Raw genomic sequence first — 19,170 nt, 5'->3', positions numbered from 1 at the left:
TGGAAGCACAGAATTGTCTAGAATGTCATTGTATGCTGTAGTGTTAAGATTTCCCTTCACTGGAACTAAGGGGCCTGGCCCGAACCATGAGAAACAGCCCCAGACCATAATTAATCCACCAAACTTTAGAGTTGGCACTATGCAGTCGGGCAGGACGGGCAGTCGGGCAGTCCGTCGGACTGCCAGATGGTGAAGGGTGATTCCTCACTCCAGAGAACGCGTTTCCACTGCTCCAGAGTCCAAAGGCAACAAGCTTTACACCACTCCAGCCGACGCTTGGGATTGCGCATGGTGATCTTAGGCTTGTGTGTGGCTGCTCGGCCAAGGAAACCCATTTCATGAAGCTCCCGACGAATAGTTGCTTCCGGAGGCAGTTTGGAACTTGGTAGTGAGTGTTGCAACCAAGGACAGATGATTTTTCCACACTACGCACTTCAGCGGTCCCATTCTGTGAGGTTTTGTGGCCATTGTTGCTCCTAGACGTTTCCACTTTACAATAACAGCACTTACAGTTGACCAGGGCAGCTCTAGCAGGGCAGACATTTTAAATTTGACAAACTGACTGGCTGGCATCCTATGACAGTGCCACATTGAATGTCACTGAGCTCTTCAGTACGGGCCATTCTACTGCCTATGGAGATTGCACGGCTGTGTGCTAGATTTTATACACCTGTCAGTAACGGGTGTGGCTGAAATAGCCGAATCCACTAATTTGATGTATGAGGTATACTTTCTGATGAGCCAAGTAAGATACAATACTGTAGCTGTGTCCAACAGGTGTAAGGACCATAAGTGAAATGTGAATGGTTCTGACTGACCTCATCCCAGTGTCGTGCCTCCACGTGCAGATGCACCAGGGCCTGCAGGTCTCCCATCTTGGAGTAGGTCTCAGAGGCATAACCATGGTGCTTCAGCTTCTGGAAGTAGGCCGCACACTTAGCCAGTGGTTCGCGCTCCGCCTTATCCAACTTACGGGCTATGTCAATCAGCCTGATAGGGGAGTTGAGGAGAGATGAGATCAGATGGAGTGGGAGGGTGTGTGTGTGTGTTAATGTGTGTAGTATGGGAAGCTGTCGAGCCTGATAAAGCTTAACGGGGCCAACCAGTCTTTCCCTGTATTTGTTATGCTGGGCCTGCCTTAGCCTAGGTGGTCTGGGCCAGAGTGGGGGTGTGATTGACAAGCAGCAGACACTGGGTCAGAGAGGGAGCCCGTGGGGAGCCCTGATAGGACCACAGGACCAGCCTTATGTATCTGCCTGCTTCCCAATCACACACCCACCACGCTTTCACATGACACCATGACTCACAGGAGGGACAAAGAGAGGAGAACCAAGAGCTGTGTGGGTATGTATGTATGTACAGTGGGGCAAAAAATAATTTAGTCAGCCACCAATTGTGCAAGTTCTCCCACTTAAAAAGATGAGAGAGGCCTGTAATTTTCATCATAGGTACACTTCAACTATGACAGACAAAATGAGATTTCTTTTCTCCAGAAAATCACATTGTAGGATTTTTAATGAATATATTTGCAAATTATGGTGGAAAATAAGTATTGGTGGCTGACTAAATCCTTTTTTGCCCCACTGTATGTATGTATGTATGTGTGTATGTGTGTGCTACCCACATGTCGACCCAGCCGTGTTCTCCTATGATGTCGATGGCTTTGAGGTGTTCTCCTGCAGTCAGGTACATCTGAGCAGCGGCCCGCGGCTCCTTGCTGTTCTTAGCCCAGTCGGCCTGCTTGGACATCAGCATGCGAGTGTTTTTAGGGTCTGCCGCGCCCACAAACTCCTACAGAGGGACAGGAAGAGAGGGAGGGTGGGTGAGACAGACAGGCCCATCTGGGTCAGGGCCTGGAGAGGGGGGACATGGAGTCACATAAACAGGGCCAGGATTCTCCCGCTGGTGTCCTCCAGCGCTAAAATAAATGGCCTCGAGGAACAGATGGCCACACAAATATACAGCAGCCACAAAAAACGCACGCACACACACACACACAGGGGAAAGGAATTAGGCCTGTGTCATCTGCTACAGTGAACACACACACACAAACACAAGATTGTCTCAACTTCAATTGACCCCTTCATCAAAGAATTCCCATTCAACAACTGACACTTGGAAGCGTGTAATGCTACTCTCTGTCTGTCTGTCTGTCTGTCTGTCTGTCTGTCTGTCTGTCTGTCTGTCTGCCTGCCTGCCTGCCTGCCTGTCTGCCTGTCTGCCTGTCTGCCTGTCTGCCTGCCTGCCTGTCTGTCTGTCTGTCTGTCTGTCTGTCTGTCTGTCTGTCTGTGTCTGTCTGTCTGTCTGTCTGTCTGCCTGCCTGCCTGCCTGCCTGTCTGCCTGTCTGCCTGTCTGCCTGTCTGCCTGCCTGCCTGTCTGCCTGTCTGCCTGCCTGCCTGTCTGTCTGTCTGTCTGTCTGTCTGTCTGTCTGTCATTGGAATAGCATACACACCCACAGCCCTGCAAGGCGGGATGCCACCAAGCTTAGATGATTTATTTATTTTGGGGGGGGAGTGGAGGTTGGGTCCCCCAGATAGCATAAGAACACATCATAAGCCATGAAATGTATTTATAGAATTACAGGAAATTAGCTTTAAAACTGCAAAAAAAACGTGTAGAATAGCAGGAAATTACTTCTAAAATAGCAATAATTTTTCAGAGCCTCATGGTAAAATATTATGATATTAGCAAATAAACCTGCACATTTTTCCCTATGCCCCATGGCAAAAAAATGTTTCCTTAAAAATATGTATTTATTTATTTAAAAAATGTAAATGGTGTGCGAGTGTGTATTGCCGGGATGATATATAGCGAGATATCTAGCGATGTATGGGAAGATGAAAAATGTGGAGGAGGTCTGCCAATGTACAGGTCCTCTATTTGGCATAAGTACACAGTGAGTGAAAACACATGCTGGGATCACCTCTACATGCTCCCGTAGTTTGAACGTCTGTGTGTGTGTGTGTGTGTGTGTGTGTGTGTGTGTGTGTGTGTGTGTGTGTGTGTGTGTGTGTGTGTGGGGGGGGTCTCACATGTTTGAACATATTGTATGTAGAGCCTGTGTGCAACGTGCATTAGTGTGTGGGTGTACAGTATAGGCACATTCAAACATTCATCGAAGGTCTGTGAATGTCCAATGTCTAACACTCACCTTTAGCCATACTTGAGGTTATGCGAGTGTGCGAGTACTTGTACTCACCTTAGCGTACTCAAACATGCGCAGGTCCGTGTACATGCTGAGAGCTCTGGAGTCCAAGCCAGTCCTCTTGTAGAGCCTGGCAGCCTCGTGGAATTTCCCCTGGTAGGCATAGACATCCGCAAGGAACAGCTCAGTGTCGCTCTCACCTCTCTTCTTCCTCTCCTGCCAATCCATCGGCATGGACACAGAGAAAGACATGAGCTAACAAAGTGGAGTCAGTTTCACCCTGATACTCCACTATCAGTCCATAGTCTCACGTACACCGAGTTTACAAAACATTAAGAACACCTTCCTAATATTGAGTTGCAGGCCCATGTTGACTCCAATGCTTACCACAGTTGTGTCAAGTCAGCTGGATGTCCTTTAGGTGGTGGACCATTCTTGACACGGGAAACTGTTGAACATGATAAACCCAGCAGCGCTGCAGTTCTTAACACAAACCGGGGCGCCTGGCACCTACTACCATACTCCTTTCAAAGGCACTTAAATATTTTGTCTTGCCCATTCACCCTCTGAATGGCACACATACACAATCCATGTCTCAATTGTCTCAAGGCTTAAAAATCCTTCATCTAATGTTTGAAATGGATTTAAGATCAATAAGGGATCCTAGCTTTCCCTGGATTCACCTGGTCCGTCTATGTCATGGAAAGAGCAGGTGTTCTTAATGTTTTGTACACTCAGTTTATTTCATACAGTATGCACACACAGACACAAAGGCTGTTTCGTGGAATTCAATGATCCATTGTTTCCATGTCTACACTCAACACACAAAAAGAACTGAAAGTCCAAAGCAGCCCTTTTTGAACTCAATATTAACTCATTGCTAGGTGACAATTAAGAACCTTACTGTGATTGTTTTCAATCAAAATAGCTTCTTAGCAAAGAGCAATTTCCCAAGCAAGAATTTTGCTAGGACTGTCTGGGAGTGGTCTGAATGGGGAGGGGAAAACTGAAAACTAGCTGTTATTGGTCTATTAACTAATTTACCGCTTGGTGATGTTACCAGGCAGGCCAAAACTCCATCCCACCAAAACAGGCTGAAATTACAGGTGGTCTTTTCAAATAGCTCTTACACTAAATGTGCATTATCATATTTTTCACAATTTCACAGTATTATTCCAACCTCATAGTGTGGAAATATATAAAACACAGGAAATTCCGTTTTAGACTCCACTGGGCCTTTAATCAGGGAAACGCATGCAATTCCAACAATTCCCTTCCTGTCTCACCTTGATGCAGTGGCGTGTATTCATGGGTGCCAAAAAATGTACTAAGAAAAAAGTCATTAAATAATTTATTTTTCGTCTCTCTGTGTTTTCAGAATTTTCCTTAAATTCACAAGAGGCTGAATATACTGTATCTCTCCAGAGAAAGCATCCGAGTGAGCGAAACAGCGCTCCTCTGTCTCCGTATGTGTAGGCCAGATATCTGGTCATAAAGAGTATGACATTGTTGCAGCACCGTAGCATTGAATGCAAGGGAAGCCATTGACCAATCACTGAGTGAGCTCAACTGTGAATGGTCCCTGGCACACCAAAGAAAAGAGAAGCCAGTTTAGATTTGGCTTCACTCCTATCACAGAGAAATACATCATTGATAGAAACAACTTGAAATGTTGCATCTCGTTATGTTGTTGTCCTCCGGTGGCTAGCTAGCTAAACTTGGCCCTTTCCTAAATTAGCCATGGGTGGAGACAGGGATTTGGACATGTGGCTGTGGTGGAAATCCCCATACTGGCCAATGATTATAATGGGGATTCTGATCCAACCATAAACTGCATTGTGCCCCTGGCCTGAGAGGATGGATGTTCAATAGGTAACTAGATGTAGAAGGCTAATGTTAACTAGCTAACGTTGTCCATGAAAGGAAGTTAGGCTAGCCAGCAAGCATTTTAGCCAGGTAAATAAAAATGATATAAAAGTGTGTACTGTATGACAGTACATAGACTGTTTCGTCAACATGAAAGAGAGGAGGATGGCATTCATTGGCGTTTCTCTGCAAGTAGGGTGAGTCAACATATTTTTTTAACTTGCACAAACGCACACACACACACAAATCAGAACCAGGGAGAGCCACACCATAAATGGTTTTTGGTATTTTTTAATTGTCACTGTATTAGACTAAGCATAGGTGATTAGATGATGTTGACTTGTACTAACTCTCCACGGTTCTAAATCAATGGTTGTTTAGTAGTCCGAAAATGTAGGAAACATGTACTTTCTTGACCATGCTGTAGAACATGTAACTAACTATTGGTTACATGCATTCATTATGCTTTGTGGACTTCACCAGACAGAGGTTGCTCTCTGGTTTTGTGATGAAATAAAGGTGTGATTGAATTTATTTTGCCAATGTCTTCTTATTGTCTCGGCCTTAGGTCTATATATCACGGTCGCAAGGCATATGAACTAACAGGTTATAGAGCAAACAACGCAATAATCACAACAGATATGTTGTAATATGGCATTTGTTTCTGGCTTAGCTTTTTACCCATACAACGCTACTGCTTTGGATGATGTCATGGGCAGCTCTGGTCAGCCAGTAAATCCATCCTGATTAAAGCTATGTGGTCCGTTCTGTTTTCTACAGCCACAAACTCTGATCTTGGATTCATACAATTCAGACTAATTCATTATTCATGTGAGGGGAGTGTGTCTGTGCCATATTGTACCTCAATGCTGTTGATGAGCTCCAGGTAGCGCAGGTCTCGTACTCTGATGAATGCCTGAGAGAGGGAGAGACACACGTGTAAACAGAATGAGTGGAACTCTTACAGTACCCAGAGAATCCACTCAGACCACATCCTTCAGCTATTCTATCACACTAGTCAAACTAGGATGAGAGAGGTTCAACATACCAATAGCTTCAGGCTGCACCATCTAGTGATGGACACTAGCATTGCAGTGGTTCCTGGTTGAGAAAGTGTGTGTGTGTGTGTGTCTGACCTTCTTAGAGGTGTCAAAGTCGAGCCCCTCCAGTGCTTCCGTGGCCAGATCCCTCCAGTCACTGTCAGTCACACCCAGGCAGGCGATCTGATAGGCCTCCTTGAACATCCTCCTCTCCAGATACTGGTACATGGGAGCCGACTAGGGAGAAGGGAAAGGAAGAGGGAACCAGTCAATTCAACATATAACAACTAAACAGAAGAAAAATAAAGCTCAGTTCTTCAAGTATTAGTCTTCCAGCCCACCTGAGGCACCTCCACGGCAGACATGGAGTACACGTGCAGGCAGAAGATCTTGGAGCCGTTGTAGCCCACCACGAAGCCCTGCAGCTTCTGCTGATGCACTGGGAAGTTACTGGCCTTGATGTTGAGGTAGCCACTGCCTGAGAAACACAGCATGTCCTCACACTGGGTGTTCCAGGCTACGCTGTTAGCATTGGGCTCCTGGGAAGTAGGGAAGGAAGATCACAGAGAGAGGGAAGTCAGGGGAAACAGAGGCGAAGGAAAAGAGTGGGACAGCAAGGGAGATGGGTGTTACACTTTACCCCCACAAACATAACCTGTGAACCCTCATTTTAATTTGAAGCCACCTCGACCTTGGCCTTAATAACTCTTGACCCCTAACCTCTGACCTGGAAGAGCAGCTCCTTGGTGTGGATGTCGTAAACCAGGCAGGTGTTGTGTTCGTCCACCACAGCCAGCTTGCTGCGGGATGTACTCATGTCCAGACAACGCACAGACGTAGACTGCTTCAGCAGTGTGATGGCAAATGGGTTGTCAACAAAGATCTTTAGGATCTGAAGAGAAAATTAATACCATAGGATTTGATTGAATTGAGGCACAGGAAATAGCATCTCAATAAGACTAACCTGGATAAATACAAGTAAGTTAGCTAAGAGTTTGTGTGTACTGTATGTCTGTCTGTCAGTCATACTCACAGCTCCATTCTTCAGCCCCACCAGTAGGCCCTCTCTGCCCGGTGGGCCACCAATCACTTTGATGTAGCGAATCAGAGACTCCATAAGCCACTCCTTCTCCTTGATACTGGTGAAGGACAGACACTGCAGCCTCTTCTCCTGAAGAGGAGGGTCAGAGAGGAGACAGTGACAATTTGCCTGACAACTCGCTACATACTGTACTTCATTCTGAGATACTTCATTCTGCCATCATTGAAGTAATTTGTGGTGATGTCAATATGAGGGGTGTTGTACAAAACAAAGTCATCAGCGATTGGATAATTTCTAACCAATCAGAGTATCAAAGGCATTTACGAATTTTCAAAACCCTGCTTTACCCATATGTGTTCTGGATCTGACCCAACTCATCGGTTTCTGGGACTAATTAGAACGTCTAGAATGTGTTTGCGTTCTAGAAATCATTGGGGAGGTACTTAGATCCAGACTCATTGTAGAGAAGAAACTAACGTCTGTGGTCGTGGCGTATCTTTAGGCCAGAGTAAGGAGTTTAGATAGCCAGACAAAGTAAGAATACCACCATGTTAAAACACCGGAGCATCAAACACAGGCACATCTATTTAGTATATTTTATGCATTATCTGGCCACTACTGTAATTCATTCATCACTACCATTTTGTCTACTTTTAATAGTTTACACTTGCTCTTAATATATCCTTCTAATCTTTCTATCCCTATTTTTCATTCTCATTCAATGCTCTGTGAAGATAAAGTCTGATTTGATTTGACACAGACAACCACAGCCCGGTCAGAGGTTAGACAGTCTTAACAGAGAAACCATCAGCCTCAGTTGGTGAAGCTGTAGCAGGGCTATTAGAGGCAGATTTAAAGCACTTCTGTCACACACACACAGATTTAGGGGAAAATAATACACAGAGTTAACTCCGGACTGCTCCCCCTCCCCTCCTCCTCTCTGTCAAACCACAGAGACACAAACCAGAGAGGAAACCACCAGAGACATCCAGCCAGGTTCCACAGTGCTGTGTTGGTAACCTCTCACTCCTCCCTGCCTCATTTAGGCTTTCTGATGGCTGAGGAAAAGAGACTAAGTGACAGAGTCTCTATTTTTTTATGTCACCTTTATTTAACCAGATAGGCCAGTTGAGAACAAGTTCTCATTTTCAACTGCAACCTGGCCAAGATAAAGCAAAGCAGTGCGACATAAACAACACAGAGTTACACATGAAATAAACAAATGTACAGTCTATAACACAATAGAAAACTATATATACAGTGTGTGCAAATTAAGTAAGATTAGGGAGGTAAGGCAATAAATAGTCCATATTGGCGAAATAATGAACATTTAGCAGTTAAACACTGGAGTGATAGATGTGCAGAAGATGAATGTGTAAGTAGAAATACTGGGGTGCAAAGGAGCAAAAAAAGAAATAATAATATGGGGATGAGGTAGTTGGGTGGGCTATTTACAGATGGGCTGTGTACAGATGCAATGATCTGTAAGCTGCTCTGACAGCTGATGCTTAAAGTTAGTGAGGGAGATACGAGTCTCCAGCTTCAGTGATTTTTGCAATTCTTTCCAGTCATTGGCAGCAGAGAACTAGAAGGAAAGGCAGCCAAAGGAGTAATTTGGGGGTGACCAGTGAAATATACCTGTTGGAGCACGTGCTACGGGTGGGTGTTGCTATGGTGACCAGTGAGCTGAGATAAGGCGGAGCTTAACCTAACAAAGACTTATAGATGACCTGGAGCCAGTGGGTTTGGCGACAAATATGAAGTGAGGGCCAGCCAACGAGAGCATACAGGTCACAGTGGTGGGTAGTATATGAGGCTTTGGTGACAAAACAGATGACACTGTGATAAACTGCATCAAATTTTCTGAGTAGAGTGTTGGAGGCTACTTTGTAAATGACATCGCCAAAGTCAAGGATCGATAGGATAGTCAGTTTAACGAGGGCAGCATGAGAGAAGGATGCATTGTTGCGAAATAGGAAGCCTACGCCCTTAAGCTGGGATAGGCAACTAGATTCAGCCGCGGGCCGATTTTTATCAGAGCGGATGGTCGGGGGCCGGGAAATAATTATAATAATTTGTACACTGGAAATTGACCACAACTAAGCCCATACAGAGGTTCTATTGGATTACATGGAGACATAATCACATAATGTCTCTTTTTTTATTTGTGGAAATACTTGGGAACAGATTTCCATGGTAATTGTACAGTCTTTTTTAACAACAAAAATAAATAAAAAACCTTCAAAGAAGAAAAAAAAATGATATTTATTTTTTTACCAAAAACTTTGGGGGTCCCAATAAAAAAAAACACTTGCGGGCTGTTTTTTGCCCACGGGCTGCCTGTTGCCACTCCTGCCCTAAAGGAGCACAGATACAGCTGGAGCCTATAAGAAGGATAGGAAGAAACATCTGGACGACCACTGGCTCTAACCATCCATCTCTGGCCTCTCTCTCTAGGGTGTTTTGGAGTAGCGACGCAGCGCTAACCGCTAATTCACTGGGTTTCAAATATGATAACAGCATGCTAATGTCTCTCGGCAGGGTCTTTCGCAATCTGTCATAGATGCATTAGTATAATTCACATGAGACGATGTCTCTGCAGGCCAGTGTTACTGAGTCAGGCCAAATAGTTTGTGTTGGTATGGCACTTTAGGGACATGCTTATAACGGAGTGTTTGAGAAAAGCCTCAAGCCAAAAGCAAATCCCGGGACAACAGTTATTAATCAAAGTATTTAGTCTAAATACAGACATTAATGTGAGCAAATAATATAACACAACTACCACTATAGTTTAGATGTGTGTCTGGGGGAAGTAGGTGATAGGGTATGATTTTGGGATTGGGTAGAAGTCTCACCTGACACAGGATGATGTGCTGGGAGCAGACCACGAGCAGGTTGCACTCAAACTTTCTGCAGATCTTCTCCTTGATGCGGTAGTGCATGTCTGAGGAGTCGTCAGAGTACAGCTCGTAGATGAGGATCTTCTCAGGCAGCTGGATGGCCAGGCGGTTCCTGTAGATAGCTATCTTCTTCACAAGCTCTCTGCACTTGATCCTCACTGGGCATGAAGAAAGCACAAAAGTAGGAGGCACAGTTAGAACAGGGCATATAATCCCAGTCCCCAATAGTCCTGAATAGACCAGATGGTGTGACTCTACATAGCCTTCCATTGGACCACCGTATTGCTTACACCCATCCAGTTCCATCAGATCTGCTAACACTGAAGAGGTAAAAGATCACGCAACGTGCTACAGATTTGAATTTGAATAAAACAAACAGGCCTTTTCTGAATTCTATAAGAGAAGTACAACACTGTGTACTGTCCAAATCAGAGCTATCCAACCTTGTTCCTGGAGCGCTACTGTCCTTTAGGTTTTCACTCCAACCCTAATCTAGCGCAACCTGATTTTAATAATTAGCTGGTTGATAAGCACAATCAGGTTAGTTACAACTGGGGTTGAAGCGATAACCTACAGGAGGGTAGCTCTCCAGGAACAGGGTTGGGGAGCCCTAGTCTAAATGAATCCACCTTTCTGTTCAGTGATGAGGTGCTGGACGATGACATCGGTCATGCTGTCTCTGTAGGCATAGCGGTCCTTGTACAGGCCGTGCACCGTGCTGAAGATGAGCTGGAAGAAGGCTATGGTCCCATCCTGGCAGCCCAACACCTAAACAGAGGAGAGGAAATGAGAGTTCAATGTAGCAGTGATTCCCATTAACACTTTCATGAAAAGACAGAGAGACAGGGTGTTCCTTCTTTTTGTTAGAGCCCTGTCTGAGACAATGTGGAGATGTCAGCAAGGAGAGATAGCACCTTATGCCCTCCCATATGAGTTGTTAGTATTAATACAATCCAAAAGAAAGATATAGTGATATTACTTCCATGTTCTCTATGGGTGATCACAGATGCTTTCTCCACAAGTTAAAAATAACTCATCTCTAAATGTGTCCCAAAGTGATATGAGGTTGCATCAACACTTGATCTGACAGATGACATCTGTAGCGCTGTCAGTAGCATTTTATCATTTCAGCTCTTCGTTCTTCACAACATGTCTCAGCATCATATCAGCACTATTTAAAATGATAGCGTTCCAATACAGTTCACTTTAGACACACGCACGTAACACTCTCAGACATTTACTCAAATGTACACACACACGTGACGAAAAGAGACACACCACATAGTTGGAGTCAGGTTTGACTCTACAGGTCCACACCCAGGAGCTCTGCTCCCCGATGGTGCCGAGCCGCACCCCATCTTTGGTGTAGAGGGAGGCCTGCTTGTCCGAGCCACCCATCACAATGTACTCCCCCTTGGAGAAGTAGCTGACACAGCAGGGGTCATAGGTCAGAGTTCTGTCCTTCCCAATCTGAGAGAGAGAGGAACAGATATTGAAATTAAGTCTACTTCACATTTATTGACCTTTAACTGAGCTATGCTTGTCTAGGCAAAGGATTTCCCCTGACTTGGGGAATGGCCTATTTTTTACCAGAGCCACAGGTTTGTGCACTATATCGGGAAAGCCTACAGTCCTTAGCCCATCCCCTTAAGCGCCTGACCAAAGAGATGGAAAAACACATACACACTTTCTTGCTTCTAAATAGGCTCTATTGTGCTGGCACTTGAAGTCCTTTTGCGCAACGTCATATCAGTTCCCCGACTCTGTGCATCTGTTTCTCCTCACGCTGAAAAATAACCGCCTGACAGTCCATTCTTTTACCCTGAAATAAAACCCTTTTGGACAACCTCTCTTTTTTCATTACAGACTACTCATAGCACGGTAATCAAAACAGCATGTTCACTTACACTGATAAACAGCCCAGTGACAACACATGAGACTAAGGTTCCATGGCAGGGTAATGAAACAGTGCATATTTGTCTGTAATTACAATATTACCCAGGGGGATATGGGGGAGGAGTAGTGACGGAATCATTATTAAATGGCCAAACAGGATCATTTCCAGTGCAGTGTTACGGTTTCAATAGTCCCTGACAGGCTAATTGCAACAGAAAATACAGGGCTTAAAGGTCTCAGATAGTGGCCTCCTTAAGTGGTTTATGTGTTATTGTGGATGAGTGATAGCACCGAGGCCATTGGGGTTTCGTTGACCAATCACCGGTGGCCATCTGGGAGCACAACCTAAACCTGTGGTCATAACCTAGGCCTCTTGATCTGTCACCAATTCAGTGGTTAGAGTGTCCATCCTGCGATTGGAAGATTGAGAGTTGGATCCTCGGGCCGAGTCATATCAAAGACTGTAAAAATGGGACCTAATCCATCCTTGCTTGGCACTCAGCATGAGATAGATTGGGGGTTGCGATATACTAACGTCCTGTGTACTTGGCTCATGCTCCTGCTCCCATGAGCTGTTTCGGCTCATACAAGTCAAGACTCATGAAGCGCTACTTACTTGATCTGTATGTAACAACTTTGTGTCCTGCACACCAATGTGCTACACAGTAACTTCCGGCGCCGACAGAGATGGCCGCCTCGCTTCGCGTTCCTAGGAAACTATGCAGTTTTTTGTTTTTTTACGTGTTATTTCTTACATTAGTACCCCAGGTCATCTTAGGTTTCATTACATACAGTCGAGAAGAACTACTGAATATAAGATCAGCGTCAACTCACCATCAGTACGACCAAGAATATGTTTTTCGCGACGCGGATCCTGTGTTCTGCCTTACAAACAGGACAACGGAGTGGATTCCATGCAGCGACCCAAAAAAACAACTCCGAAAAAGAGGGAAACGAGGCGGTCTTCTGGTCAGACTCCGGAGACGGGCACACCGTGCACCACTCCCTAGCATTCTTCTTGCCAATGTCCAGTCTCTTGACAACAAGGTTGATGAAATCCGAGCAAGGGTAGCATTCCAGAGGGACATCAGAGACCGTAACGTTCTTTGCTTCACGGAAACGTGGCTCACTGGAGAGACGCTATCCGAGGCGGTGCAGCCAACGGGTTTCTCCACGCATCGCGCAGACAGAAACAAACATCTTTCTGGTAAGAAGAGGGGCGGGGGCGGGGGCGTATGCCTTATGACTAACATGACATGGTGTGATGAAAGAAACATACAGGAACTCAAATCCTTCTGTTCACCTGATTTAGAATTCCTCACAATCAAATGTAGACCGCATTATCTACCAAGAGAATTCTCTTCGATTATAATCACAGCCGTATATATCCCCCTCCAAGCAGACACATCGATGGCTCTGAATGAACTTTATTTGACTCTTTGCAAACTGGAAACCATTTATCCGGAGGCTGCATTCATTGTAGCTGGGGATTTTAACAAGGCTAATCTGAAAACAAGACTCCCTAAATTTTATCAGCATATCGATTGCGCAACCAGGGGTGGAAAGACCTTGGATCATTGTTACTCTAACTTCCGCGACGCATATAAGGCCCTGCCCCGCCCCCCTTTCGGAAAAGCTGACCACGACTCCATTTTGTTGATCCCTGCCTACAAACAGAAACTAAAACAAGAGGCTCCCACGCTGAGGTCTGTTCAACGCTGGTCCGACCAAGCTGACTCCACACTCCAAGACTGCTTCCACCACGTGGACTGGGACATGTTTCGTATTGCGTCAGACAACAACATTGACGAATACGCTGATTCGGTGTGCGAGTTCATTAGAACGTGCGTTGAAGATGTCGTTCCCATAGCAACGATTAAAACATTCCCTAACCAGAAACCGTGGATTGATGGCAGCAATTGCGTGAAACTGAAAGCGCGAACCACTGCTTTTAATCAGGGCAAGGTGTCTGGTAACATGACCGAATACAAACAGTGCAGCTATTCCCTCCGCAAGGCTATCAAACAAGCTAAGCGTCAGTACAGAGACAAAGTAGAATCTCAATTCAACGGCTCAGACACAAGAGGCATGTGGCAGGGTCTACAGTCAATCACGGACTACAGGAAGAAATCCAGCCCAGTCACGGACCAGGATGTCCTGCTCCCAGGCAGACTAAATAACTTTTTTGCCCGCTTTGAGGACAATACAGTGCCACTGACACGGCCTGCAACGAAAACATGCGGTCTCTCCTTCACTGCAGCCGAGGTGAGTAAGACATTTAAACGTGTTAACCCTCGCAAGGCTGCAGGCCCAGACGGCATCCCCAGCCGCGCCCTCAGAGCATGCGCAGACCAGCTGGCCGGTGTGTTTACGGACATATTCAATCAATCCCTATACCAGTCTGCTGTTCCCACATGCTTCAAGAGGGCCACCATTGTTCCTGTTCCCAAGAAAGCTAAGGTAACTGAGCTAAACGACTACCGCCCCGTAGCACTCACTTCCGTCATCATGAAGTGCTTTGAGAGACTAGTCAAGGACCATATCACCTCCACCCTACCTGACACTCTAGACCCACTCCAATTTGCTTACCGCCCAAATAGGTCCACAGATGATGCAATCTCAACCACACTGCACACCGCCCTAACCCATCTGGACAAGAGGAATACCTATGTGAGAATGCTGTTCATTGACTACAGCTCGGCATTCAACACCATAGTACCCTCCAAGCTCGTCATCAAGCTCGAGACCCTGGGTCTCGACCCCGCCCTGTGCAACTGGGTACTGGACTTCCTGAAGGGCCGCCCCCAGGTGGTAAGGGTAGGCAACAACATCTCCTCCCCGCTGATCCTCAACACTGGGGCCCCACAAGGGTGCGTTCTGAGCCCTCTCCTGTACTCCCTGTTCACCCACGACTGCGTGGCCACGCACGCCTACAACTCAATCATCAAGTTTGCGGACGACACAACAGTGGTAGGCTTGATTATCAACAACGACGAGACGGCCTACAGGGAGGAGGTGAGGGCCCTCGGAGTGTGGTGTCAGGAAAATAACCTCACACTCAACGTCAACAAAACTAAGGAGATGATTGTGGACTTCAGGAAACAGCAGAGGGAACACACCCCCTATCCACATTGATGGAACAGTAGTGGAGAGGGTAGCAAGTTTTAAGTTCCTCGGCATACACATCACAGACAAACTGAATTGGTCCACTCACACAGACAGCATTGCGAAGAAGGCGCAGCAGCGCCTCTTCAACCTCAGGAGGCTGAAGAAATTCGGCTTGTCACCAAAAGCACTCACAAACTTCTACAGATGCACAATCGAGAGCATCCTGTCGGGCTGTATCACCGCCTGGTACGGCAACTGCTCCGCCCTCAACCGTAAGGCTCTCCAGAGGGTAGTGAGGTCTGCACAACGCATCACCGGGGGCAAACTACCTGCCCTCCAGGACACCTACACCACCCGATGTCACAGGAAGGCCATAAAGATCATCAAGGACATCAACCACCCGAGCCACTGCCTGTTCACCCCGCTATCATCCAGAAGGCGAGGTCAGTACAGGTGCATCAAAGCTGGGACCGAGAGACTGAAAACCAGCTTCTATCTCAAGGCCATCAGACTGTTAAACAGCCACCACTAACATTGAGTGGCTGCTGCCAACACACTGACACTGACTCAACTCCAGCCACTTTAATAGTGGGAATTGATGGGAAATGATGTAAATATATCACTAGCCACTTTAAACAATGCTACCTTATATAATGTTACTTACCCTACATTATTCATCTCATATGCATACGTATATACTGTACTCTATATCATCGACTGTATCCTTATGTAATACATGTATCACTAGCCACTTTAACTATGCCACTTTGTTTACATACGCATCTCATATGTATATACTGTACTCGATACCATCTACTGTATCTTGCCTATGCTGCTCTGTACCATCACTCATTCATATATCCTTATGTACATATTCTTTATCCCCTTACACTGTGTACAAGACAGTAGTTTTGGAATTGTTAGTTAGATTACTTGTTGGTTATTACTGCATTGTCGGAACTAGAAGCACAAGCATTTCGCTACACTCGCATTAACATCTGCTAACCATGTGTATGTGACAAATAAAATTTGATTTGATTTGATTTAGTAGTTTCTATTAAGCAAAGTTGCTCTTTTCAATATCTTTCACCATTGCATTTTTAGTATATTTTATGTTTTATTTTATGTTAGACATGTAGACTATTTATTCATTTGCTGTGGAAACAAACCCAAAATGTTTATCTAACATGTTCCCACTATCCAGATGGGCCGGAAGAAGGCAAAAACATGTATTAAATTCCAGACGCCTGAAGTAAATGTTGGGGAGATGGTTCACGGACATGCGTTTTGCAGACACACACCTGTTTTCCACTGAGCTGGTAGAAGGATAGCTTCTGCCCCCAGTCTGCCACAGCCAGGATGTCATTGTGCTCATCCCTAAGAGAGACACTCCAACATGAGTTTATATTTTCCACTTTAACATTCTGACAATTAAACTGGATTTAGAAAGATTTCAAATCTTATTCACCCAAAAGGTACATTAAACCCTACATCTCACTGGTATGGTAAAAGTAAGTGTCCTATATCATTGTGTTGCCTCCAAACATATAAATCTAGACCTAACCAAAGTATTTCCCTGAGCTTTGATGTTACCTTTCTCAATTTCTCTGTCCTCCCTCTCTGCCTTCCCTACCTGAGCTGGCTGAAGTGGTCTGGATCAGAGAACCCTCCCTGCAGCATGGGCTCCTCCTCCTCTCCTTCAGGCCTGTCCGTCTCTGCTCCTCTTCCTACCTGCCTCTCTCTCTCCAGCTGCCTGCCTAGCCCCAGGACCTCTACCCTGCTACTGCAGCTCTGGCTGTAGGCGGTGTCAATGAGCAGGCACAGGGGCTCTGGCATGCTGCTGTCCACATCCACCGCCTCGTCGTCCTCTCCCTCACAGAAGGGCATCCACTTCCACCAGTCCCTGTCAGAGCCTGCCTGGTCAAACACTGACACTTGCTGGCTGTCTACAGGCCATACACTGTCATTCTCTGATTTTCACTACCATGCTTGTTTCACATTGTGAACTGGCAGCTTAAAAAGACTCAATCCAGAGAAATATCACTCAGAAAAAAATGTATTATTGTTGATTTCAAAAGCAATAAACCTTTACTCTCCAAGACATTGCACACACAGGTTTAAAATGTTTTACACAGCAAAAAGCCCACATGAGAGGTGAGTGACTCACTTGGAGGGGTTCCATGCGATGGACCAGATAGGAGAGGAGGATCCTCCTGGTCGCTCTATTTTCACCTTCTCCTCTCCGTTCTTATTCCTGATGCTCACCACCCCGTTCATCATGCCCAGGGCCAGGTACTGACCGTCGTTGGTCCACCTGTGGTCAAAAGAATTATGACAATACTGACCATAAGAGAGGCTATCCAAACAAAAAGGAGAGCAGCAATTTCTCAATACTCACCCACAACATGTTATCTTGCTGTTGACTTTGTGCTTGGATACAGATTTCTGTTCTGGGGACCACAGACCTAGAGAGAGAAACAAATTATACAGATGCTGCTCTTATGACTGCATGTCTTCAACACCCCTTTAACCCCTTCCCTGTAGAGGTGTAGAGGACAGGACAATCCCAGTGTACCACTCACCAAAGTCCCCAGAGGAGCAAGAGGCCAGCTGGTGGCTGACTGGGTTGTAGGCAACACACTGGATGGAGTCATTATGTCTGAGGAGCAACATACAAACAAAATATGCATAGTGAGTGAGCCAGGAGTGACCTCAACAGAACATAATGCTACTGATAATGTTGTAATGTGTGTAATAATCATAGAGATCCTATTAAATTATTCTAATTCCTAATTCTGTGGTAATAATGATCACTCACGTATATTTCAAAATACCCTCCAGTTTAGATGTCCAGATGATGATGCTTTTGTCAGCAGAACCTGAGGCAAACCGTTTCCCTACAGAGAAGCACAATGTGAGACCCAACAGACTCGTGTTTGTTAATTGGGAACATCCAGATTGGTGTGTTAAGAGTATACTGTACTAAGTACCATCTTTGGCGTAGGCAACACAGTACACTGTGTCCTTGTGTCCTTTCAGAGGCTGAATGAGAGTTCCATCTGATGTGTCATACACCTGGAAAGACAATATGCAATACTTATTGTATGCAATTCCACTCTCCTCAACTTAGCTATGATTCGAAAACCAATGGCATCATCATCATCATCCCCAAACTCACCAAAACACGATTCCCAGCTGCCACAATAAGCTGGCTGCCATCTGGTTTGAAGGCAAGGTCGTAGATACTAGGGAGAAAATGTACTGCAATCACAATATGCTGAAAACCTGTTTCAATTATGCTATTAAGCCATAGGTAGCTGCTCTGCTAGTTAGCATTAATGTTCTAGCTGTGCTTAGCCACGCAAACAGATTACCTAGCTAACTAGCAACGTTATCACTCGTTAGTAGACAGATCATTTATTTTAAGATTGCATGAAATGGATGGTGAAAATCTTAGTAAACAAAGCTAGTTTGCTACAGTTGGCTAACTAGCTAGCTAGCCAGCCACTGCGGGAGTTTACATAGTAACCGCCGTTGCTATCAACACTGCCAACTGCAACATCAGGCCTGTTGATAAAACTGTAAATGCAAAGGCTAGATTACCATTGCTGAACTTTGTCGCGATCATGTACTTTGTCAATCCATGTAGGAACTGCCCTCATTTTGCCTTTTTAACAAATTAAACAAATTAAAGATACACGTTAGGTTGTTCAACAGGTTGCTGTCTTTTCGTGGGGCCGAGGATCGTTTACATGGCAGGACCTGCTTGCTTACTTGTGCGCAGACTCCCTTCCCTCTTTCCTGTCCTCCTTCCTGTGTTCTGCGCATGAGTCAAGCAGAGTCGCTCACAAAGTAGTTCACAGAACTTCATACAGCACAACGGCAGATACAATTTATCCAAAGATGTTGATGTCATGTCTCCGAAATGACTAGCACCCGACAACTTTATTAAACTTGATCATTAAGTAATATGCAACATTTTTCTAGAACAGCATGTGATGATGAGGCATGTAAACAAAACACAGCTGTCAGATCAAGCCTCTGCAAATGCATTACTTAGCTAGTTAGTTAAGTTAGCTAGTTAGTTAATAGTCACCTATTTTCCCAATCCCTATAACATGATGGACAGTGGATTGACTGTTCTAATTCATATTTTTGTTAGTGGCAGCTAGG

At 45.3% G+C, this 19,170-nt stretch overlaps 1 protein-coding gene across 2 annotated transcripts in view; it reads right to left on the bottom strand.

The window, feature by feature from the left end:
- Window positions 1-18,761, bottom strand: part of LOC139368809 (intraflagellar transport 122 homolog (Chlamydomonas)) — a 35,775-nt gene extending 17,014 nt beyond the window's left edge. Inside the window, exons 1-19 of one of the 2 annotated variants that reach the window (XM_071108179.1) lie at window positions 18,601-18,761; window positions 18,176-18,242; window positions 17,988-18,072; window positions 17,816-17,894; window positions 17,580-17,656; window positions 17,396-17,462; window positions 17,165-17,311; window positions 16,299-16,374; window positions 11,272-11,463; window positions 10,623-10,761; window positions 9,949-10,151; window positions 7,085-7,222; window positions 6,779-6,943; window positions 6,393-6,590; window positions 6,148-6,288; window positions 5,874-5,927; window positions 3,200-3,361; window positions 1,625-1,791; window positions 819-990 (exon numbers count right to left, since the gene is read on the bottom strand). In XM_071108179.1, coding sequence (XP_070964280.1) covers window positions 819-990; window positions 1,625-1,791; window positions 3,200-3,361; window positions 5,874-5,927; window positions 6,148-6,288; window positions 6,393-6,590; window positions 6,779-6,943; window positions 7,085-7,222; window positions 9,949-10,151; window positions 10,623-10,761; window positions 11,272-11,463; window positions 16,299-16,374; window positions 17,165-17,311; window positions 17,396-17,462; window positions 17,580-17,656; window positions 17,816-17,894; window positions 17,988-18,072; window positions 18,176-18,242; window positions 18,601-18,659 — 2,388 coding nt within the window. In that variant the 5' untranslated portion in view covers window positions 18,660-18,761. The remainder of the gene's footprint in view (window positions 1-818; window positions 991-1,624; window positions 1,792-3,199; window positions 3,362-5,873; window positions 5,928-6,147; window positions 6,289-6,392; window positions 6,591-6,778; window positions 6,944-7,084; window positions 7,223-9,948; window positions 10,152-10,622; window positions 10,762-11,271; window positions 11,464-16,298; window positions 16,375-17,164; window positions 17,312-17,395; window positions 17,463-17,579; window positions 17,657-17,815; window positions 17,895-17,987; window positions 18,073-18,175; window positions 18,243-18,600) is intronic. The other variant, XM_071108178.1, reaches the window with a different exon arrangement.
- Between the last annotated feature and the right edge of the window lie 409 nt (window positions 18,762-19,170).

Source organism: Oncorhynchus clarkii, chromosome 16 (genome assembly GCF_045791955.1).
Source record: "Oncorhynchus clarkii lewisi isolate Uvic-CL-2024 chromosome 16, UVic_Ocla_1.0, whole genome shotgun sequence".
Lineage (NCBI taxonomy): Eukaryota > Metazoa > Chordata > Actinopteri > Salmoniformes > Salmonidae > Oncorhynchus > Oncorhynchus clarkii.
Note: the sequence above shows the minus strand (reverse complement) of the source record. Positions and strands in the feature narration are given on the sequence as shown.